Source organism: Anabrus simplex, chromosome 10 (assembly GCF_040414725.1).
Source record: "Anabrus simplex isolate iqAnaSimp1 chromosome 10, ASM4041472v1, whole genome shotgun sequence".
Classification (NCBI taxonomy): Eukaryota; Metazoa; Arthropoda; class Insecta; order Orthoptera; family Tettigoniidae; genus Anabrus; species Anabrus simplex.
Window position 1 is genome coordinate 8,236,837 of NC_090274.1, and position 25,286 is coordinate 8,262,122.

The 25,286-nt window shown below is 39.5% G+C and overlaps 1 protein-coding gene across 2 annotated transcripts in view; it reads left to right on the forward strand.

Moving 5' to 3' along the window:
- Nucleotides 1–24,934, forward strand: part of Zcchc7 (Zinc finger CCHC-type containing 7) — a 46,581-nt gene extending 21,647 nt beyond the window's left edge. For both annotated transcript variants that reach the window (XM_067154353.2, XM_067154354.2), the window contains exons 3-6: nucleotides 4,576–6,187; nucleotides 10,692–10,900; nucleotides 15,284–15,427; nucleotides 24,316–24,934. In XM_067154353.2, the coding sequence (XP_067010454.2) occupies nucleotides 4,576–6,187; nucleotides 10,692–10,900; nucleotides 15,284–15,427; nucleotides 24,316–24,696 (2,346 nt within the window). In that variant the 3' untranslated portion in view covers nucleotides 24,697–24,934. The remainder of the gene's footprint in view (nucleotides 1–4,575; nucleotides 6,188–10,691; nucleotides 10,901–15,283; nucleotides 15,428–24,315) is intronic.
- Nucleotides 24,935–25,286: the final 352 nt, after the last annotated feature.

Consider the following 25,286-nt stretch of genomic DNA (forward strand, 5'->3'; position numbering starts at 1 on the left):
AGAACATTACAACAAACAATGGTCAGTGATATGTTATTGTTGATCAATGATATGAGCTTTCGATATTGTAGGCCTTCACATTTAGTTTTCTTCCGACTCTGAAATACCACTCTTATCATAGTCGGTATGGTAAATCTCAATAAAACATAAATGATCGGAAATTGTATTCTCTGTAACTTCTGTTATGTAGTACTTTTCGATAGAACCAATAGCATAGGTTTTCAAAATTCAATTTTAGGTGCCTTTCCCTAAACTACCATTTTATCCAGGGTGAATAAAATTATTTATAGCTTAGACTGTAGTTTCTTATTCTTAAACTCTATATATGATTTTCATTAAATTTTGTGTACCCATTTTCTTGTGCCTTGGCGTTGATATGAACTTACCAACAAAAATACAGATTAATGAATATCTGTGTTATCATAGCTGGTAGGTAAAAATATGACATCAGTTATCAGAAATTTAATTATGTGTAACTTTAGTTATGTAGTATTTATCGATAGGACCATTAATAACATAAATATTTGAGAATTAAATTTTAGGCCTTCCCCTAAACTACCATTTCACTTAGCGTGAATAAAGTAATTTATAGCCTAGATTATAGTGGGTAACCGTAAAAGAGTAGTTACTGGGATGTAAAGCCAGTAACATTATTAATATAATTTACAGGGGGGATGATCTAATATTATGTCAGTAAGAGTCATAAACTTAAGTTATACAATTTTAGGAAGCTGAATCTTATAAATCTTACCAGATATTACAGTGTATGTAGGAGAGACAGGAGTGTTCTTTGCTGACCATAAGAAGTATGATTAGTTTTACAGTACTATATCGTATAACGAACAACTCATTTGGTATTTCACCGACGATATAGTTGTAAACAAGTTTGTTTGTGTTTAGGTCATGAATGTGCTATACTTCTTTATTGACTAAAATTTTGAAATACGGTGGGATTACTTGTCTTTGAAGACAATCAGAGCTTTTTAAGAATTTTTAAAGTGTAGTCATAATTCATAGGACAAACGATATTACAATGTGGATGTTTTCTTAATCTAAATCAACAGACTATACCAAAGATGACATTGTAAAGAATGTTCACATAAAGTATTAGATTTTGTATGATATGTAATCATATTGTTTGTGTGTGTTGTGTTTAGTAGTCGCTTTACATATATAGCTGAAGATCTGGTACTCCTATTTATGAGATAGGATAAAATTTTGTGTACAGTGTTATGTAGTGTTGATTAGGTGGATTCTAATAAGTCGTTTTCTACGGAAAACTTAACAAAGCGCACCCCAGCGTGCATGTACCGCTGTGTGATGCTTGTTTGTTGCAAGAGATGTACATACCATTGATGTCTTTGCATTACAAGCAGTTAAACTTTGCTTAGGGTGTATATGTGTTTTTAAAATTTTTATTTATCACCATTGGTTTATTTTTAGCACAGGCTATATGCCAAGCTTGCCTTTGCTGGCAGGACATAGTGTTTACAGTGCACTATGTCTTCTGGTATAGGCTAGAGCAGTTTTGTTACTTTCATTGATCTGTCTCAGCTTTATCCTTAGCTTTGACAAAATGAAAGTGACTGAGGTATGAGTGATGCTAGTAATGCCATTTCTTCTGCAGCCAGTCCCTGCTATGAATGGTGTGAAGATATTGCTCATAGGGTCGGTTGGTGCATGCATTTCAGTGTGCTTGGCAGACTGATATGTAATAGCAACTACTGGTTCAGTGAGGAAAGCAACGGGAAACTACCTCACTCCTCATTTCCCTAGTACGCCTCTTCAGCGATGCCTAGGCCATCTATGACAGCTGATGGCAGAGCTGTTGAGGATCCAACCAGCCTTCGGGCTGATGACTAAACATACATACATACATATGCCAAGCAAAGCAAGGCATAAAGGGTTATCTTGGATAAATGGAATCAGCTTTCCTAATCAGGTGGCACCATTTATGTCTGTTCATTGCCATATGTCCGACTCGTTGGCTGAACGGTCAGCGTAGTGACGTTCGGTTCAGAGGGTCCCGGTTCGATTCCTGGCCAGGTCAGGAATTTTAACCTTAATTGGTTAATTCCAATGGCACGGGGGTTGGGTGTGTGTGTTGTCTTCATCATCATTTCATCCTCATCATGACGTGCAGGTTGCCTACGGGAGTCAAATATAAAGGCCTGCACCTGGTGAGCCAAACCCGTCCTGGGATATCCCGGCACTAAAAGCTATACTACATTTCATTTTTCATTGCCATATCTTCTTTTAGTCCAAGGTTCTTAGTGTCCCACTGTATAGTCACTGTCCAGACAGCAAGAGGTCTCCCTGGGCGTTTATTTGCAGTGATAAAGGGGCACTTTCTGACTATACTAATCTACCCAGCGTACCACCTTGACCTATCTCGGCTACTTTTCCATGATGGGCCTAACCACCTCCTGTGTACTCATAATTTCTTTATGCGTGTGTTTGAGTTTTTACTGTACTTTAGTTGGTAATGACGTCTATCATTTTGGGAATGATGGTATATTGCATAAATTTCAGCCATTAGCACTGGCTTTTAATGCCAGAGGTACAAAAAATGCCACAGGAGGTTATAAAAGTAAATATATTTCTTGTAGCAGGTTGGTGGGTTCCTCCTGGCCCTGGCATTCGAGTCGTACATGGTAAGATTAATATGATTCTCTGTGATTTATGCCGTTGAGTTCTGCATTCCCACTTGCTGTTTGGATTTGGCCTCCAGATGTTTGAAGGTGGCATAAAGGTGCATTCAGTTCTCCTTGTTGTACTATGGAGTATGAAGAGAATGGAAGGACATTGCTTTTAACCCATTTTCTAGTCCACCGCATGCCCTGATTCACTAATTAATTGACGTCACAGCTAACATATTTATAGATTCTCACACAAAATTAAATTCATGAAATGAAAGAATTTTGAATCTTTCTTTTGGATATTTTTAAAATGTTGGTAGGTTTTTCGTAGTGAAGTGAATTTGTGTGCTCTTTTCCTAGGTGATGTAGGTCGTTTCATGTGCACCCCTAATGAAGTTGAACTGTGTGTACCTTTTAACCACTTGCCAGCGAATAGTAAATTTCTGGCAGGAATCAACACGAGGTCCGTGAGAGCAGCAGGCAGTCGAAGTCAGATCAGCTAAATAACAGTCTTTTATGGACCACAGAGTTGCCTCAGTAATACAGAAGCAATACCAGTATTCCCTGAAAATTGAATTTGTTTTTCTTTGTTTTGCCAGCCTTTCACCCTCATTTCCGCTGCTCGTTTGTTTTTGTTTTTACTGAAACCTGGCCTTGCAACATCGCATTCAGTGCTTTCAGAATTTTGTGATTCATTGTTGCTTTCCTTACTGAACAATTCCTCATAATCTGTCATTTCTGACTTGCTTTTGCTCTGGCTTCTGTTCAGAATTTCAGAAATATTACCACTTGCTAACAGCCTTCTGTGCAACATGAATATTACTACTGGCCTTGGATGGCGACAGGGATTTGCATAGTAAATGAACCAGCCAAGGTAATCGAACACAATAACAATTCTTCCTCTTTTGGCAGAACACTCGTAATATGTTCTCATATCTGATCATCCTTCGCCTACATTGTATCCCATGCTCTGGAAACTGTCAGTATATGCCAGTGAATTGATATTAATTTATTCCTGTCCTTTCTTCTGCCAGAAGTCTTTCAAGCTCACATGCCTGTGTCTGGGAGTTGAATCCTTCCTCGCAGAATTGCTACTCGCTGTCACTGAAGATCACTGCGGCTGCGTTCCCTGCTGGCGTCCTCTGAGTAGGCTCCTTCCTCTGTCTCTCCTCTTAGACTAACTTCCTCATACCAGACACTTCCAGTTGAATCGCGCACTGAGGTTGGCTGCATCATGCATCTGCATTCCTCTTCGGCCTACGGAGTCTCTGTGGTGCACATCTCCTTTAGCTGATTCACCAGCTATGTTGGACTCCACTTCCCATCCCCCACCACTGACAAGTTTCCCTTTATGTAGGTGTTAATTCCAGAACGCACACCTTTTCCCAGAAGAAATCAGAGCACTTTCTGGTTCCTTCTGTTTGATCCATAATTTTCCACCTTTCATGTTGCGTTTATTATCCAAAATCTTCTTCGCCATTATAGTTGAAATGAGTTTTCACTTCCACTGGTTTCTTACCTATTGCCTTCCTCATCTGCTGAATATTATTGATATAAGCTTCTCTGCAGTTGATCTTCAACCTTTCGTTCATTAGATCTGTCATTTTAGCTATTAGATCTTCTTTAGCATCATCTGGTACCCCATATATAAAGATATTGTTCTTACAAGTTTCCTGCTAGGGCATTTTCTGTTGCCATCTCAATTCCTTCATCTCCTCTTCCATTTTCTTCACCTTATCCCTCAGACTTGCTATTTCTGTGTTGTTCTGGACCATTATGTTTATTTCCTTACCAGGCTTGTTCTATGCTGTGTTAGAATACCTTAACTGCCTAATGTGTCCTCAACTTGTTTTCCACTTAATAATCATTAAATGTAATGTAGTTCATTGTGTGAACGTGATTTTTCAATCGTTCTTCGTATTCCTGTTTGTTCCAGAGCGGTTGGTTTGATGAGGAGGAAGCCGTTAAAAATTCTGATGTAGATGATAGCAGCATTGATGAAGATACAGAGGCTATTCTGTACAGCCTTGTACACCACAAACCTCCATCTGATGAGGAATTGGATCGTTCCGCCATCAATGGAGGGTCTGATGTTGGCGAACCTCATTCTTTTTCCGTCAGTAGGTGGTCTAAAGCATCTCGCTGGGATAGAGTGAAAAGAATAACTGATCCTCGAAATTCACCAAGAAATGTTGTATCTTCTTCTTCTGATTTTGCAGCCAAAATGATGCGTAACTCTCAAGAAAATGCAATTAGTGTTCCTGATTATATAAACATACAGACACCTGATCAATCATCGGATCGTAGGGTATTTGGAAATAGGCGTGTTTTAAATAACTCAGAGAGGGGAAACTCACCTCGGTTTGAGTGTGATCAGAGTAAAAACTCGCCGCAAGTTCCTCCAACGGCTCTTAATTCAAATTCCTCAGTTAGCAGACCTGGAGTCGAGTGTGATCAGAGCAGAAATTCTTTGCCGGGTCATCCATCGAACTCTGCCCCCAGTTTCTCTTTCCGCAGGTCTAGACCAGAAAGTGATCAGAGTGAAAACTCGCCTCGTGCTCATCCGTCAACTTCTACCCCAAATTCCGTGACGCTTGGACCTGATGTTGTACGTGATCAAAGTGGAAATTCTCCGCAGGGTCGTCTGTTGTACTCTTCCCCCAGTTTCTCTTCATGGAGACCTCAAGTTGACCGTGATCATAACGGAAACTCTCCACAGGACAGTCCGGTTTCTGCTAATAGCAATAAACCAAAACCTAACTTACGTGCTGTGTTGGAAGCTCTTGCTGGATATCCTAGTTCTTTAGTCCTCAGGCAGGAGAAAAAGAAAAAGAAGAACAAGACAAAGAGGGTGAAGCATTGTCTAGGGACAGAAAGTGTTTCAGAAGAGTCTTCGAATGTGGTACAAAATCCTGTCGTTATTAGTAACTCTAGGTGTGACTTGGAAACTAGTGATAGTGGAGGTTGTAAGGATAAGACAGTTGAAGCTTCTCCTTCAAAATACAATATAAATTTAGCAAGTAGTGTTAAAAGTATTGAGAGTCAGGGTGATGATCCTGATATTATAGAATTGTGTGCGGATTCTGATCTTGAAAGCAATTCCAGTGCAGAATCTATCGTAGTGGTGGAACCCCCACCTAAAACACCTCCGCCTCTCATAGTGCTAGAAGACAGTTCCGAAGAGACAGAGGACACCCGTGCACAGTCGTCGAGTAAACCACCTCTGCCTGCCACTCCTCTGGTGAATAATCTGATTGTACACTGTTCTTCAACAGGGCGACAAGAAGTTCTGAATATGGACAGTAATCCGGGTAGTCCGGTAGTAGTTATCTCGGACACTGAAGCGAATAGTGGGAAGAGGAAAAGGAAGAGGAAAGACAAAAGGAAGAAGAGGAGATCGCAGTCAGCAAATGCCGCCGAGGAGAAAATGATGTCGTCTTCCATTCCTCCGGTTTCTGATTGCAATTCTTGGACTCCCGACATGGCTCGCTTTTATAACCAGCACTGGGGCCATCGGAACTTGGATGAAATTCGCAATAAAATGCCAGGTAAGTTTCTTATTTTGTTATGTACATCACTTTTATTTTCAGTCTAATTGTGATACTGTTTCCACTAAAGCACAGGCATTGCCAGTGATGGTTGACCGATGTAAACAATCTGGGGTCACCTGGTTGCAGCACAGGGCAGGGTCAGTGGAAAAGTTATTGACTCCAGAGCTTTCGCAAGTCAACAGGGGTTGGTTTATGGGAGACAAAATGCTCGTGCAATATCATGCAAACTGGAGACTGGCAAGCAGGTGGTGAGCAACCCCTAAGAGACAGTCAGAAAGTGAATGAAAGGGGGAACAGTACACTGCTGATAAAAATCCTTGGCGATTGAAAAATTCAGACTTTCTTACCCTGCAAATACTTTGCAAAAATTGTCAAATATTTTGTTATCAAATAATTATTCCTTTAAATGGAATATTTTATATTTCCACTGTTCAGTACTTATGGATATACACAAGAACCTCGTTTATCCAGATTAAGTGGGACCGGAACTGATCTGGATTATCAAAAACCCGGATAATCCAGAAAAAACTAAAAAAAATACAGTACATGTTATATAATCTATTAACATAAGTTGTACAGTAATACCTTTTAATTTACAAAAAAATATAAGAACATTTTTTTGTACATTTATGACTCTTTCATGCAGTAGATGTACACCCACACTATCCCCTGCTTGTCGTAAGAGGCGGCTAAAAGGGTGCCTAGGGGCTTTTTAACTTGGGAACGTGGGCTGGCGACCATGGGGCCCTGGCATCGCTTCCACTTATTTGTGCCAGGCTCCTCACTGTCATCTATCCTATCCGACCTCCCTAGGTCAACCCTTGTGCTTTCCCGACCCCGACCATATTAGAGCATTCAAGGCCTAGGGAGTCTTTCGTTTTCATGCCCTTCATGGCCCTTGTCTGTCTTTGGCTGATACCTTCATTTTTCGAAGTAACGTATCCCTTCCATTTTTCTCTCCTCATCAGTTACATATATTTTGTTTCTTCAATAATATTGTTTATTATTTCATCAGTTAATTTGAAAGTCTTATACAAATTGAAATTTAACATTCAATTTTCTCGGCTTGATAATAACTTGTAGTTAATTTCTTTTCATTTGAATAGTTGAGGTTCTTAAAAAGTTTTACTTTCATGCAAACCGTGTTGTATAAAAGTGATCTAAACCTACAGATACGGAGGTCGAGTCATAAGTCATGGCAACTATTTTTTTTCTCGCGAACAGGAGTCAACACGGAAAATCTAAGATGTACATTTGGAAACGTACGGTATGTATTTGCGTATGATGCCACTAGATGGTGTATGTAAACAGCAGTGTGGGTCTAAACATGCCCCCAAGTTCAGTGTGTGAGTGAGAGCGTCACAAATTGTAAGTCAACAAGCAGGAGCAATGATCGTATATTAAAATAGCAGTTCTCCGCGGCAGAAATGCATGCCATTGCCATGCAGAGCTACGGGAAGCATTAGATGTGCATGCTATGCCCTATAGAAAAGTGGCGAGGTGGGTGGAGACTTTCAAACAGGATAGAGTATCAACTGCCGATTTGCCTCGCCCAGGCTGTCCACTGTCCATGGACAAAGATGTACGGATAATGGTGATCGATCAGTGTTGTCATGTTTACATTGTGCCGTGCAGTATGAACCAAACATCCAGATCTTTTGGACAACGCCATAATCCTACACGATAATACGACAGCTGACAGTAGCCATCGTTCAGCGTCGCTTACAACGGTGGGGATGGGAGATTCTTCCACACCCGCCTTATTCGCCTGATCTGAGCCTATGCGACTATGATTTAATCCCCAAGGTTAAGAAGCCGTTACTTGGACGATGGTTTACTAACAAAGAGGACATCGGAACTGCATTTTGGAGAGAGGTGTCACACGTTAGCGATACACATGCAGCAAATGGTATTCAGCGCCTGCCCCACCTCTGGCAATGCACAGTAGAAGCCTTAGGTGATTATTTCAAAGGTCTGTAATCAGTGGAGATCTGTCCTTTGTACGTAGTCTTCTGTATTTGCTCTCTATACCATAATAAAACAATGTTCACCAATATCCTGAGTTCTGTCACTTTCCTACGAGAATCTCCTGCAGTCAGAATTTGTCTTCAGGCACTATACATAAGTACATGCCGTATATTTCAAATGCATATCTTAAATTTTCCGTGTTGTCTCCTGTTCGAGAGCAAAAAAATAGTTGCCATGACATGACTTGACCCTCATATTATTAAAAGATGTAGATTCATCATTTATTGTGCATTGTTTAAAACAGAACTTTGATGTTCAACAGACTGGAAAACTTGGAGGTTGTTTAAATTATAAACACATTGGGCGAGCTGACCGTGCGGTCAGGGCCGCACAGCTGTGGGCTTGCATCAAGGAGATAGTGGGTCGACAGCCATGATGATGGTTTTCTGTGGTTTCCCCATTTTCACACCATGCAAATGCTGGGGCTGTACCTTAATTAAAGCCATGGCCGCTTCCTTCCCATTCCTAGGCCTTTCCTATCCCATTGTCGCCATAAGACCTATCTGTGTCGGTGTGACGTAAAACAAATCAGAAAAAAAAACGATAAACTAACTTCGAAAACCTAAACCTGTAAATAACCTGTTTGCTACTGTGCTTGAAGAAACAACATTGCGGCACCTTTGCACCGAAACTCGTATTGCAAGGAGAGACTGTGAAGCCTTGTATTGTTCACATTGTTCTACCATCATTGATGATGCCTGTATATGATTTCTCACGGTTTTATATAGTTGCATATTGTGAAAAAGTTTGACCAAGGTTGTCATTTGTGATGGATTAGGAGAAAAATCTAATTAGAAGGTAATACATAGTTTTGTGGAATATGCATGCAAATGAATGTTTTTAATACAGAAGCATATCTTTAAGCTTAGTAATTACTTGTTTTTTGTTCAAAAAAGTTGTTCATACATAGAGGAAAACCTTTTTCCATACCCATAACTAGGCTCTCACACTTCTCTTAACAACTCAGCAGGGAATAAATTTCCTCACTGGCATGCGAAATACAAATGGGAAAATGTACTACTCAGTGTGCATATAAAAAGTATCCGACAGGGATATTGAAACACCCGATATTTTTTTCGACATCCATGCATTTTACAAGTAACTAATCTCATTTTGTTCCATATTGAAGATACAATAAGTAAACTCTTTCAAGATTAAAATAATTATAATCTTGAAAGAGTTTACTTATCTATGCATTTTACGTCTAGTATATACTGGTACAGTGAAAACTGTATCTACCACTTCTGAAGCTGAGACGAGAGTATTAAAAGCTGTGGAAGAAAAGAGGCAGTAAATATGAAAACACTTGCACTTGGGCCCATAAAAGTATAAAAATATTATTGCGGGTCATACACTCTTTAAAACAAATGTAATGTTGAACCGTTAGTTGAGGCCTTATATTTCAGACCAATGTGTTTCCTTGTTACACTCTTCGACCATCTGGGAGAGAATGACTTTGATCACCATCTTCAGCCCGACGACACTTCGGCAGTACCCAGCAATGGTTCCGACCGACTGGAGTTGGAGTGAGATGCAGAGATTGAATATGCTTGTCTACTTGCAGGATTTTTATTTTATCTTCATTGGTTAGAAATTTCACGACTTTTTCCGTATCCATAACTAGGCTATCACACTTCCCTTTACAGCTTAGGACGGAATGAATTTCCTGACTGGCATGCGAAATACAAGCACAACAGGTTCACTGGGTTATTCAGCAATCTTAACTGCTAGTTAGCAACCGAAATTGAACACCCCTGCTGGTGGAATTGCTTGTTATCACCCACTTCTTTCCGACCTACCTCCTTTGGCGATGGTTCATATCTGCATTCACAGGGGAGTACAAAGTATGCGCCTCATGCTGGGCAAGGCAAGAAACGTTACAGTAGTTGCTCGAAAGGACTTGTGCTAGAGGGAATGCAACACCTTTGATAAACTGTAATTATCAAACAATAGTTGTGTAGCCTCCGTGGTTCAGTCGGTAGCGTGTCAGCCTCTCACCACTAGGTTCTGTGGTATGAGATTTGTGCTGGACAAAGCGGAGGCGGGACAGGTTTTTCTCCAGGTACTCTGGTTTTCCCTGTCACCTTTTATTCCAGCAACACTCTCCATTTTTTCATTTCATCTGTCAGTCATTAATCATTGCCCGAGAGGAGTGCGACAGGCTTCAGAAGCCGGCACAGTTCCTATCCTCGCCGCAAGATGTGGGCTTCATTCATTCTGTCCCTGAGCCGGTCACTGACTGGAAAACAGGTTGTAGGTTTTTTCTTTTCAGTTGTGTATTTCCATACTTCTGGGCTTACTATCCTCCTCCTTATCATCCCAGCCACCTCCCTGTGTTTTTGATGGAGGAGAGACTCCCAATCTAAATATACTATGATTTAAACTGACACACAATAATACGCAAGATATGATTGACTTATTTATTACAATGTGTTCTTTTGTATTGTGAGTTGTATCGCTGATTTTTTCCCAGGTAATAATCGCCATTGGAAAATACTTGAAGTGGATCGCTATGGTCCTAGGAAGAGAACGGGGCCTCATGCTAGAACCCGTTGTCGAAACTGTAATCAGCTTGGCCATCCTTTGAACCGATGTCCTGACCCGCCAAAGCCACTTATGTGCCACATGTGCGGGGAAACAGGACATCGGGAGCCACGGTGCCCACACAAGATCTGCCTGAAGGTAAAATTTTTCTATAACGTATGTGATAAAATTGTCCATTTAGCAGTTGAAACCTAGACAAGAATCTGTATGTTTTTAAAGCCAATTTTTGAAAGCCCATATCTATGAAACTATATCCTACAACTGCCTACTTAGCTGACATGTTAACACTATTTAGAAAAACATCTTTGTGCTATATGAACAGTGTATCCCTCGTACTTCAACAAAGACCAAAAGATTAACAATTTAAATTATACTCCGCACTGCTTTACTTCTAAATTGACGTATTGGCCGATTTTGGCTCTGTCTTGTAGTTATGCGCTGAAACATAGACATCCAGCCATTCCCAAACTGCCATTCAAATTGACTTACATCGGTAGATTGCGATCTTGAAACCTAGTTTCCAACTCTAATTTACATTCACCATGTGGTTAACCTATTTCGCTCCGCGTGTATTATATTTGGTATGGTTCACGATTTCTTGCATTTTTCTTCAGTAATTAGTTTTTATCTCTCTAGTATAGTGCAGTAAGTGTTTAGCATGTTTCATTGCAGTTCAGGAAAGACAAGTTGCAAAAACGTCACTCTGAGATCAGTGGAGTGTTCCCTTTGTGGGCCGTAACCTCTTTCCTGAGCCAGTCATTAGCGGTGAGTGATGTGTTATTTCCTCATTCTCTTTTTATTCTAAATACCAGGTGTATACATAAGTTTTTGCCAGTTTTTGTGGTAAAGAAAACACGCAATTTTCAATGGAAATTCATTTTTTGTTTATTCAGAATATTTGCCATTCGCTTCTACACACTTCGCCCATCTTTCAGGTAAGTTATGAATACCATGCCAGAAAACTGCTTTTCTTTTGCGGCAAACCATTCGTCGAGCCATTTTCCAACTTCCTCGAAACTGCTCAAGTGCTGCTCTGCGAGCACGTGCCCCATTGATGCAAAGAGGTGATAGTTGGTGCCAGGTCGGGGCGTACGGCGAGTGCGGAAGGATGTCCCATCCGAATGATTTCAAGGTGTCTTTCACTGGTTTTGCTGTGTGAGACGGCGCATTGTCGTGTAACAAAATCACTTTGTCATGTCTTCTGTTCCATTCTGATTGTCTTTCGATCAATGAGTAATTTAAATTAATAATTTGTTGGTGATAGCGTTGTGCATTAACAGTTTCACCGGGATTTGAGAGTTCATAACGCACAATACTGCTCTGGTCCCACCAGACACAAAGCAGGGTTTTCTTTCCGAAGTGATTTGGACTTGGTGTTGAAAGACTGGCTTCGCCAGGTGACAGCTACAATTTTCTCCACTTCGGGTTTTCAAAATCAATTTCGGGTTTTCAAAATCAATTTCTTTGTCACCCATCACAATTCGGTACAGAAATGATTTTCTTTCGTGGCGTTGAAGCAGCATTTCACAAGTGACTTTGCGATTTTCCATTTGCCGTTCATTCAAATTTTGTGGGGGACTCATTTACCGAGTTTACTGATCTCCCCCATTGCTCGTAAACGTCTGCTGATTTTTTCTTGTGACACATTTAATGCTTGTGCCAATTGCTGTTGAGTTTGAGTTGGGTCATCATCCAGTAATGCCTGCAATTGCTTGTATAGGCACTTCTGTGGTGTACTGTCTTTCACATTGAAATCAACACGTTGAAATTGCCTCACATGTTCTAATCGATGGAGTGTGTTCACCACGTTTCTACCAGCCAACAGTTACTTTCCACAGCCTTTTTCTTTTGATTAAATAAGAAAAGCAATGCGTGCCGCAAATGTTCTTTTTCATGCACAAATGTCGACGTGATCACTGAACGATACAACGGCTCAGCTTGTGTGTGTTGGTAGGTTAATGTCAGACGAACAAACTGACGTGTGTGTCCAATTCATACCCTGCGTACTGTTCGCTGGCACCATCTCTTGGTGAAACTGGAAAAGACTTCTGCATACACCTGGTAATATTTTAGTAGGTGAAGTTTTTGTGAATTTGTTTTCAATGCCGGTTCAATAGCTTTTTGGAGTACGGTATTACATTTTACAAAGGCTGTTTACCGTGTTTGTATTGTATCAGCTGTTCTCGTGGCAGTAACATGCTGGCAACAGAAGTAAGGCGATGCTCATTTGTTTTACAAAGCTTCAATTTAGAAGTAAAGCCGTGCGGAGTATAGGAAATTCAAATTTCTGTATGAACTTCGGGTACAAATTCCGAAGAAGATACAGTAGAAGTCCGTTATAGTGAGAATTCATAACGGCAAGTAGTTAACTCGCTATAACAGATTGTCGTTATATCCGATGTTTCGTAAATGTCTGGAAGAAGCCTATACACATTAAAATCGATATTAAATGGCAATCAGTTTGTTGAAAACTTGCATATTCGCAGATGATATTCACGCTATGGCTTGCTAGTTTGTTATTTTTCAGAATCTGATACTACGTGAAGTGTACAGTATGTTTAATTTCATTCTGGAAAAATTATAGTGTCACTCCAGAGGCCTCTGTGGTAAATATTCCAGTTTTCTTTTTCAAACAGTCGCGTAACCTTACCGTATATGTATCAAGATTCGTTGCCTAAATTGTCAGCGTACTGGCCTTCGGTTCAGAGGGTCCCGGGTTTGATTCCCGGCCAGGTTGGGGATTTTAACCTGCATTGGTTAAATTCAGTAGCCCGGAGGCTGGGTGTTTGTGCTGTCCCTAACATCCCTGCAACTCACACACCACACATAACACTATCCTCCACCACAATAACATGCAGTTACCTACACATGGCAGATGCCGCCCAGACTGCTATCGGACACGTTATTTACACATGTATTACGAAAAATGTTCTCTTTAATTTCCATTTTCTTCACGGAACAGCAGTCGACTACGACATCGCCTTCATATGTCAACAAGAGAACTCGCTAGTGGACATAGTGAGGAAACTATACCGAAGATGATCGATTGCATGCAATATAATCGCTGGGGGCATAAATGTTGGTAACAGAAAAAAATCTTGTATGCTTAATCGCTGTCAGTGTTAGGGCTCTCGCTGTAACTGAAGGATGATACACAGTTTAATATAGGAATTTTGAAGGGACAGAAGAAACTGTTGTTTTAACGGGGTTTTTGTTATATGCCGTACTCGTTATAGCGGACTTCTACTGTATTGCTTTTTCTGCTATGCAAGTTATAACATTACAAGATGTAAGGTAGGCCAAACTTTTAGGACACATTCCTCTCACACTGAGGAAGAAAATATACTGTATAGACGAAGGTCTGGAAAAGCTTTTAGTTCTATGTTAGAATTCATTTTCTACAACTCTGTATAGTACATTACACAAGAACAGAACGTGCCAGTATAAGACATGAAATGTTCAACCCGCCATCGTATTGAATCCTGGACGTGCTGATGTGCGAGTTGAGGATAGGTCTCACTCTTACCTCCTAAAGAGGGAAGACCCACCTTGTTGTTTTTCGGCCCCGATAGAGGCCTAGCGAATCTTTCATTTTTCATGCCCTTCGTGGTCTTCGTCTTTCTCTAGCTGTGACCTTCATTTTGGGAAGTGTCGAACCTCGTCCAAATTTTCCCTCATTTAGAGTTTATAGAAGGATGGTTGCCCAGTTGTACTTCCTCTTAAAACAATATTCACCACCACCTCCCTCCCCTTCATGTGGTCATAAGTTATGAATTTCATTATGGTCTGTATAGTCCAACACCAGTCACAACAGTTTTAATATGTTATTTTAGTTTCAATTTTAAATGTTTTAGATTTAGATTTTATTTAAGACATACCAATTTGTAATATTCTATTGGTGGTTATATGTTTACATGTGTGTTACAATTTGATCATGGCTGAAGATGACCTAATATATCAAGGTTGAAACTAGTACTAGTTACTGTATACGAGATATTATATTAATCTAATGGTATTGAATAGGTGAACCTTTCTCTACCTGCGCTGCCATAATTCACCGTGGCCCACTTCTTTGCTTAGTAGTGTATCCCTAACATGCAGGCAACACTTGAACTCGTACTAGCCAACGACAAGAATTCTGCTGATCTCTGTGTGTGCGAGTAGGCTAAATAAGCCCATATAAATTTCAAGTATTTCTTTACTCCAGAAATTTGCATTCAATTGTGATGTGTTCGTGTCATTTCAGCCTTTTAAAATCATTTATGCATAGTTTTTAATTTCATTTTCAAAATTAATCATTTGAGTATATAATTGGTTTTTACTTTTGTTTACATTTATTTTGTTAAGAGAGGCTGGTTACCAGATTGACAACAGTCACTACCACCTTGTTTTCCCATAAGGGCATTTGTGTTCTAGTTTCTAGATTCCTGCCTTTGATGTGTTTTTTAAATTTCTTTGTACATTTCAAACTGTGATGAGTTAAAAGATGTGAAGTTGGGATGTTTGGTTCGTCCCCTCTAGTGCGGTCGTCCATCAGCAGTGTTCTCCGTGGGCTGTATGGTGTGCAGTGCTCCTGGATCTGATCCTTGCATCTGTACCACCTGTGGGAAAATTGGCCACTACCTGTACCAGTGTCCAACAGCATGGAGAGGCTTTCATTTAGTAGTAAGTGTATTCTACTGCTCCCTCTACCCTTCGTTTCCTCGAATTTAAGAGGCCACTCAGTTTACTAAGGAACTGGATTTTAAAGCTCTACCCTGCATTACGGCACACAACAAAACAAAACTCATTACAGATCATTGCGCAGTTGGAATACTTTCACACAGCTTTTTAATTTAGCATGCAGAGGATTAATGACTCTTCAGAAAGAGGATTTGGTGCAATAAAATTCAAAATATTTTGCGATATTAGGAGGCACTTAAGTTTCTTTTTTACAGTACTATTGAATACAAGGCTTTTGAACCTGGTACTCTTGTGAAGCAATTCAGAGACTTCATAGTTTCCAGTGAACGAATGAATAAAGAAAGAATTGAACAAATGGACTGTTTTTTTATCTGCCACTGACATTCATTCACCTTCAACACGAAGATCCGCAGATTCTATCATATTGCTTTAAATCATGTGCATATATGCACAGTATTTATTGTTTATGTTTCATGAACTTGTCAGTGATCAAGATTTAGTAATATTATGAACAAGTAGTAACAAATACAGTAAAACCTCGTTCATTTAAAGTCGTTGGGACGCAAAAATCAGACTTGAATTACGTGATTTTGAATTAACCACCAGATCATAATTCAGAAATGCCAACCCTTGCGGCATCACAAAGTATTCTAAGACCTGTTACTGCATGCAGTTAACCTTGATTCACAGTTTAAACCTTTCAAATGCCACGAAAAAATATTATTTCCAATATGTCATCCATCAAGGTGCATTTACAGTATTCAAATAATACACTTGGATAACTCACTGGCAAACATAACCTCACGCAATAAAATTTTAAAAAGTGAAAAAATTATTCAAAGGCAGGGAAAATCTATACTGGCTCCCCTGTGCAAGTGCTTTATTCATTGAATTACTGTACTGTATGGATTTTAGATGCCGTGTGCTTGCACGAAAAGTACCCAATGCCCTTAAAACATTGTGGCTTGTCAAACTTTCCTATGATCAGGGGAGAAAGTCTCTTGCTTCCGTCTGCATTACAACACAGTGCAGTGACTGTCCTTGTACGATTTCCCGCCATGCCACTTGTCCATGGCCGCCTTATCTCGTAATTCAAAATGCCAACTCTTTTCGTGTTACAAGGTATTCTAAGACCCATTAATGCATGCAATCACCTTAATTCTCAGTTTAAATCTTTCAAATGCAATGGAAAACACTATTACCGAAATGTATCCAATAAGGTGCATTTGCATAATGCACTTCTATTAAACAGTGGCAAACATAACCTCATGCATTGAAAAAAAATCAAAGATTAGGACAAATTATGCTGGCTCCCCTGTGCAAATGCCTTATCTGTTGGATTACTGTACTGTTTGCATTTTTAGATGCCTTGTACTTTCACAGAAAGTGCCAGACGCCCTTAAAACATCGTGGCTTATTGAACATTCATATGACGAGGGAAGGAAGTGTCTTGCTTCTGTGTGCATTGCAACACAGTACAGTGACTCCTACCGTTGCACGATTTCACGGCTGGCACTTCTCTCCTTTAAAACCGTAAGTCAGTTTGGGCTCGGCGTTAAAAAAAATTCAAAATGCAGCTTCATTGGCACTGACAATACTGTTCAGTGCGTACGAATTGATTATATGAGCCACGCGCTTTCGCCAGCTGTTGGTATCGCCAGTCGGATTCTGCTTCTCCGCACACTGTGGCATTCTTTAAAATGCTGAATACAAAAGAATTATGATTTCACTCGAACTTAGCAGATGTGAAGCTCACTGTAGCCACACCAAAGTGAGTGAGTGCGGAAAGCTACCCCTGCACGTTCCAGAAGACTTGTTTTTTCACGACGCGGAGAAATTTTGAATTTAAATTACTCTGTAAAATACTATTTTTTTAAAATGTAAAGGCAGTTTTGAATTAAAAGATTCAATTTCGGTAATGGGACCAACATTGTTCTTCGAATTATGAATTATCCATATTTCGAATTAAACAATTTAAATAACGTGCAAAACGGTACCTCATGTTTCCGGGAACGAGAGCTTCTTCGGATTAGGCGGGGTTTACTAATGATTGTAGTAGTCATCAGTTGTTGCCTTCATTAACTCAGAGAAATGTTTCTGTACTTATCTAAGCTGCTCATCAATCAGGAACATTTTTGTTGTTTATGTTAAAACACCTTGTACATAATTTCATTATAACTTTCGGATGATGAGCTGTCAGTCTCATTTTTTAAATTATCTTTTTTATCGTTTTTGGTTATTCTGATCTACTATCTAAAACACTTTCAAGCAGACTCTGTGCGATATTCACTACTCCAAGACATAAAGAACTGAAACTCACATGAACAAAGAGAACATTGCTGCTAAGGATAATGGTGAGGGCAGTTACAAACACAGCAGTAGGACAACCACATTCCTTAGCTATTCATATAATGTTCTGTTCTTGGAGGGCTTGCCTAGTCATTCGAGTACCCTCAACCCTGTTTGGTACCAGGTAAAAATGTACACTACCATACTTATTGCACGGTTAGCAGAACGTTCCCAACACTTGGCGATGTCACAGATATCTGTTGACATGTAAGCTGTCCTTTTTTAAGACGCTGGTAACGAAATGAGTTCAGTTTAGAAAGTCTGTGAATTAGTTTCCGAAAATGATGGTATCTAGCTACAGCAACCTCTGCACACTCTTGTGTCCTGTTAGTGAATTACCAGGACTTACCAAGAACTGGTCAAACACACAGCCTTAAAGCACTTAGCCGTAGGGTAAGAGTGTAATTTTCTGGAGGACCATTAAGAATTACAAAGAAAATGTGTATGACCTTTGTATTTAGAAAACTGAACTTTAAGTGTGCAGCTTGGGCTTTATTTTATGATAGCAATAAGAATCTGTCCATCATTGTTTCTAGTGGATGAAATGCACGCAAGTTCAGTGCATACCTGCGAATTAGTGGTTGTCATTATTGTTATTGTTATGATTATCATCACACGTACTTACTTCGTTATCACTTTTGCTTATTCTGATCCACTATGTAAAACACTTCCTCAAGCTCTGCTTCTGGAAAGGGTTGGAAGCGACAGCGTTATGCTGAATAACTCAGGCGGTGGAGCACTGGCCTTCTGAGTTCACTGGGTTTGAAGGAGGTACTCAAATCCGTGTGTATAAATTTACTGGCGTGCAGACATTCTGGCATCTTGTTGTCTGTGAAGACTGTAAAGGTTGTTCAACATAAAACCAATATCGTCTAATCCGTCTGTCCGTTCTACCAGACTGATCTGCTCCATTTTTTTTTTATTCTCTCCGGAATCACCTGCCGGTGAATCATGAAACATTGGTCTGTCTTTAGGTTCAGTCAGCTCTGAGTAGTCATAAAATGATCTCTCCAATAATTGCAGGCAAAGGCTGTACAATCTGTACTTAGCAGGTTGCTAATCGATTAACGCTTTCATTAATATTCTGGTATATGTGAATTTCATCCTTAGTAATGCCATTGCATGCAGCCATGTTTGATTACTACCTGTCAAGCCAGAGAGTTTACAATTCCTCTGATCATGGAAGAATACTTCTCCCTGCTAGATACTCTTTGATTCTTTAACCTTTCCCAGCTTCCAAATATATTCAGCAGATGGCAGAGCGTTCCTAATAACTTGCATGCTGCTAAGAGAAAGTCTACGTACAAACAGACCCCATCGTGACACACGCCTTAGACATTATCTGGGAACACCTGTCGAAGGATAAACTAGCTACACTAGAAAGAGTCAAGGCGATGCATCGTAAAAAAGTTCTCTGCCTGAAGAAAAGCGCTCCTTCGGTCCTAACCTATGAGCTCACAAGACAGCTGTTCTGTACTGAAGAACTGCAATTAAAAATACCATTGCCTCGTATCGCACAATACCAGGCTCTACACATCAAGAACTGCAGGATTAAAACGTGAATATACACACGGTCAGGTCAAAACCACATTTCAATACACCATACACTCCACACACATACATAGGACACACAGTATTTACAGACGAATTCTAGGATGTACTTTAATTTTATGATTTTTATTCATAAGGTCTCGTCAAATATAGTAGGCAGATGACCTTTTCTTATAAGTTATCAAGTCCAACAAATAAGTGACTTGTGACTGAATCAGAGCAATCACTGTAAAGAACATCATGTGAGTATTACAACGTCTATCTGTCGAAATTCAAAATTTTTATAGTCAGAAGAACTGGTGCACATCACCTGGGTAAAAATTTTAATGTCATCAGACACGTGGTCATTGAGTGCCAATAAATTATGATTATCCCTAAAACTCATGAATATAACTCAACGCATGCTTCCACCACAGCTATCCTGCAGGATAGCCATATTCCAGGCCCATTATACATTAACAGAGCACACATTAAATATTCCACAAGAACATCAAATATTGTTTATCACTTACAACAGGACCATTAAAGTCTTATTTAACCCAATCTCAAATTTTTAAAAATTATTATTATTATTATTATTATTATTATTATTATTATTATTATTATTATTATTGATTTTTAAAATGCACTAGACTACAGACAAAAATCAACAAGCAGAGAATAGAAAGAGTGATTCCAGAAGCAGAAAGAAAATTCCGCTCAGAAAGGATGAAACAGTATTGGGCTGATGAAAAGAAGGAAAACCTCCATAAACCTGACTAAGTAATCCTATGTTGGCTAAGAAATTTAAATAAAATAAAGTGAGTGATTTTTAATTCTACCATCAGTCTGAATTTATCTTTGAATTAGATGACACAATCCTGCATAATTGCAGAGTAATGCATTAGATGAAATACAACCTAAAGTTCATTAAGTGAAATGCAACCCAAATCCTGTGCCACAGTGTTTCACAAATCTGAAATAATAATTAGTATTAAATTTTCTTTTATCTGAGAGGATAACTATTTTTAAATATTTAAGTAATTCCATAGAAAATAGAGATGATCTCGGAAGACAATCTACAACAAACTACTCTGAGTCAAACTCACATTCATTCACATGTTCCAAAGCTACCATGACCATGAAAGAGGAAAGTTGAAAATATTGCAAAATTACACTAGAGAATTGTATTATTTTCTACATAGACAGAAAAATGTCATAAAAGTGTACTCAAATTTGTGATGGAATTCGATCCCCGGAGCAGTCTACTCTGCTCTCATGATGAAGATCACCCGTCACATGATCCTTCTCATGTTAGAAATGCCTACATTTACCAGGGCGTGATGACAGCAAAGTCCATTTCCGACTATGATTAAGCTGCTCCTCTTGAAGGTAGGCAAACCATCCTGGAGTGGGCAATGAATTCGAACTGTTGAGGTCGTCTTCCTTCTTGAAGTGTTGGTGATAGCTGAAACTGACACAAGTGGCTTTAATATTTGTTCAAGCTAGAAAACGCTGATTAGTTATATCGACGAAACTTGCAGGCTCTTGTGGAATTGCAGCAATAAGGGGATGATAAATTAATGTCCCTAGTTTTTTTTTTTTTTTTTATATCACCGGGCGAGTTGGCCGTGCGTGTAGAGGCGCGCGGCTGTGAGCTTGCATCCGGGAGATAGTAGGTTCGAATCCCACTATCGGCAGCCCTGAAAATGGTTTTCCGTGGTTTCCCATTTTCACACCAGGCAAATGCTGGGGCTGTACCTTAATTAAGGCCACGGTCGCTTCCTTCCAACTCCTAGGCTTTTCCTATCCCATCGTCGCCATAAGACCTATCTGTGTCGGCGCGACGTAAAGCCCCTAGCAAAAAAAAAAAAAAGTTTTTATATCCTCTCATCGGGAGGTGTGGCACATTCTCTACTCGTAATTGGCCTGTAATTATGTTCTGTAATTGTTTAGAATCATTCTGGAAGTTACTTGACTTAAAGCAAGCCAAGACTCTCAGCGGGCGGGCGGAAGCAATCTTGAAAAATTCCAGTTTGTCACGTGGTTTGCACATGGTATCGATCGACGAGCTAGAATAAAATCAATACTCTGCTTTTGCCAGAAACCTGTCAAACCACTTTCTGAATGATAACACAGCTTGCTATTAAATAAAACTTAACACTTCACTCACAATGAAAGAAATGATGTTGGTTATTGCGGACATATAATAAATGCTTATTTAGGCCTTAAATTGACGGGGACAGTGCTATCTTATATTACGTCATTCATTTCATCTCATTAACTCCTCTGATTAGGTTGACGTCAGGAAGGGCATCCGGTCATAAAAAACCGCCGCAACACATTCATCTCGCACCGTACCCGACCCCGTAGAGAAACGGGACAAGGGTTGGACAAACAAAGTTGTCTTTATTGACTACTGTACTTACAGTCACAATCTCGCTACACTAAAAAACAGGAATAATAGTTGAACATCTAATTATTTTGTCATCTAATCAACTCCTTGAATATTATTTCGCTGAAGAAGATAATTATGTTTTCTAGAGACATGGATAATTAGTTAATGTTAAACAGTATTTTGTATAATATTGACAAGGCGGATTCATATTACCACCTGTTTTTCAGTGGAGTGAGTCCCATCATATTGTATATATATAAAATACTTTGATTATCGCATCATGATTTTTTGTTACTACATAGTATAGTTACACTTTTCCGAGCCTTGAAAATGTTTTGTCATCCCTTGCATATGGAATGTGATTTCCAATTTCCTTCAGCTGTGGAGGCAGGCCAGAGAAAGGTGCAGGATAACAGGAAAAGGCTTTGAATTCTTGAACTTCACAACATAAATTGGACCTTTGGGAAGCATCAGTTTTGCTGGACAGTTAACCCCTTACCTGGGGAATAGTTTCATAACATCAGCCAGCCAGGCGGTAATTATTCAGCGCAACGTGCACTTTTGGAATGTCTACAGTAGCGTGTGGCAGATGTAAATACTCAACAGAAAAATATATTTTACTTGATTTATTTAAATTATCAGTGATATAGTAGAAATTCAATAGAATTATGTTATTACCGTTTTTCTTCTAAACCCGTAAATATATACACAGTGTGTTCATACAAAAGTGAATATAGAAAGTGTTCCTTTCATTATTATGATGACATTTTTCAAGTTTTCAGTTATACATCAATAGGTTCTACATACTTTCTGGTTCATAGGTCATTCAGAAATTGCGCACAGTGTGGTAAATACAGAAGCACGGGCAAGCACAAAGTGCCACATCATATTCCTCACAGCAATAGACAGTTTTCTGTTGCCTCTGGTTTGACAGGCACACAACACAATGTTTTCTTGAGTGATTACTTCTTCCGGTTGGCGGGTTTTCAGATAATTCAATGTCTTTCCTAACCAAGCCATGTTCACGTCACACACAACAGTTTACCACCATACACAGACCAATTTGCAAAAAGTTATCAGAACATGGACAATGGAGTTCGCAGAACAACTGTATCGTAACAACAACAACAACTCGCAAATTTAGTAATTTCAATGTACATATACACAAATAAATTCTTTACGAAGAATTTGGAGCGGACAGTACGAGGCAACACGAGACAGCTGTCGGACTGCCGCCTAGCCTTGAACTACCCGACTGGCGTGAGACCGGAAAAAAAGTGAATAGGACAGCAGTAATCAACTGAATGGAATTAGTTTTAAATTACGATAGTAGATGGCAGAAGTGATTACGAATAGCCAGACGCCCATACGCAGCTAACCTTACGTAAGAACACATTTAGAAGTACAAGAACGCCTAAAGGCGTCAAACCCAGTTAAGGGGTTAACAGTGAGGGTGCTGAATAACCCATTTCTGCTTTGTATTGAGCATTCTAGTCTGAAGTTAGAAATGTATTCTATGTTGAGTGAAGGGTTGAGAATATGTTTTGTGTGGTATGTCAGACTCCTTGGCTGAATGGTCAGCATTGAGGGCTCCAGTTCAAAGGGTCTCAGCTCTGATTCCCAGCCAGGTTGGGGACCTTAATTACGTTTTATTCATTCTTCTAGCTCGGAGACTGGGTGTTTGTGTTTGTCCCAACACACACTTCATGTTCACACCACCACACACATCACACTACCAATCACCACAAACACCCAATAGGGATTACATACCTCTGCATAGTTGGGGTCAGGAAGGGCATCCGGCTGTAAAACAGGGCTAAATCCACAGTTTGCATCATTGACCTCACAGATGTGAGAAAAGCAGTAGAAGATGATGACTTGTCTTGTGATATCCTAGTTATAGATTAGAAAAGTCATGAAATAACTTAACTAGTGAAGATAAATTAGAGTCCTTCAGGAAGTGGACAGGCAGGCATAAGTATCTTAATGCATGCAGAGTTCGCACAAATGTTAAAACTCACACCTTGGCTTGAGTCGGTCTGAATCAATGCCGGATATTATAGAAGTGTTGTTGCTGCTAAAGTCATTTTTTCGGACATGGGCAGTTGTATCCTGCAAAAAATTCATCGTCAAAAAGTGTGACCGGAAGACAATATTTAGTAACATAAGGCTTCAACTAACAGTTCACCATTACTTTTTTGTTTTAGGAGGAAAGTGATCTGAATTAACGTGCTGTTATTTTTTATGGACTCCAGTGCAAAAGGTTTTTATTTAAATACTCTCCTCTAATATCTTCAGAAACGGTAGATACAGCTTTTGCTGTACATACACAGTGTAAAATGCATGCATGTCGAAGAATAGTGGAATGTGATTCCAAATCCCAGTTAGGGTTATTTTTAATTGGATATTCACTAGTACCTTTTCTCATTTAACACATTATCTTTCCTTCTCTTGTGCAGAAACTTCTTAAAAAGGTTTTACTGTGTTAATGATTATTATTAGTATTATTTCCATATCATCTGCTGTTGAATTTTATTGTTTGAACATGGCCATTGACATATGTTATACTTCAGTCTGTCTCTTATCTTTGCAGACTTCGCCGTATGATATATCAAACTACTCAAACCAGACGCTGTATAAGCCATCCAAGAAGCTGTCATGTTCCGTGTGCACAATGAAAGGACATTCAGCGCATGAATGTTTGGCGAACCGTTCGCTACCTCATTGTGGTTCAGTCATCCCTGGGCCATCGGCAGTGAATTCAGCTCCATTTGCGAATCCTAACAAAATGGACATAAGTGGAAATATAATGGCGCTGGAAGCCATCCTCCGTAAAAGGGACAAGATGAAAAGAAAACAAGAAAAGATGAAACACAGGTTGCAGAGAGCTCAGCGAAAACTCAGTAATAGATCCAGGGGAATGAAAGGAGGGCGGTACAGGGAGTCTTACATAAACTATTCCAAAATTTCGTGAAGTGTTGTGTACCTTATGTTATTTACTGTGATAAAAGAATGTTTGTGGAAGTGTTTTGTTCTGAATTGAGATATTCTATCAAGTCCTGAACAGTAATTCTTCCCGCCGTTGGTCCTGCCATTGTGGTGCCTCTTCTTGGGGCTCAGTTCATCTTCCCAATGCTAAAACTTCTCTTATGTTTGACTGAATTATTAACACGTTCACGCCCACCGTTTGAGCTGGCTATTTAAATGGCTTGCCCAGCTATTCCAGCCGTAAGTGGCACAGCAATCAACAACGAAAGTTTTAAATTAAACAAGAAATGGAAATTAAATTTTGCACATACCGTGACAAAGTCCTCTTGTATCACTGGAGGGTATGATAGCTAATGGCACACTTTCCTGGCTGAATGGGAATGCTGCATTTTCCACAAAAATAGCATGTTTCACTAATAATTTTGTTTTTGAAGCACTCTTTGCACCTTCCTGAGGGGAACTTTACTTTATTTGATGTATGCTCTTTTATCTTCCCATCTAACCTTGGCCGGTGCCCTTTTTGGTGGCAAAATCGCAGGACGTGGACTTGGGCTGATGAAATGGATGGTGTCAGGT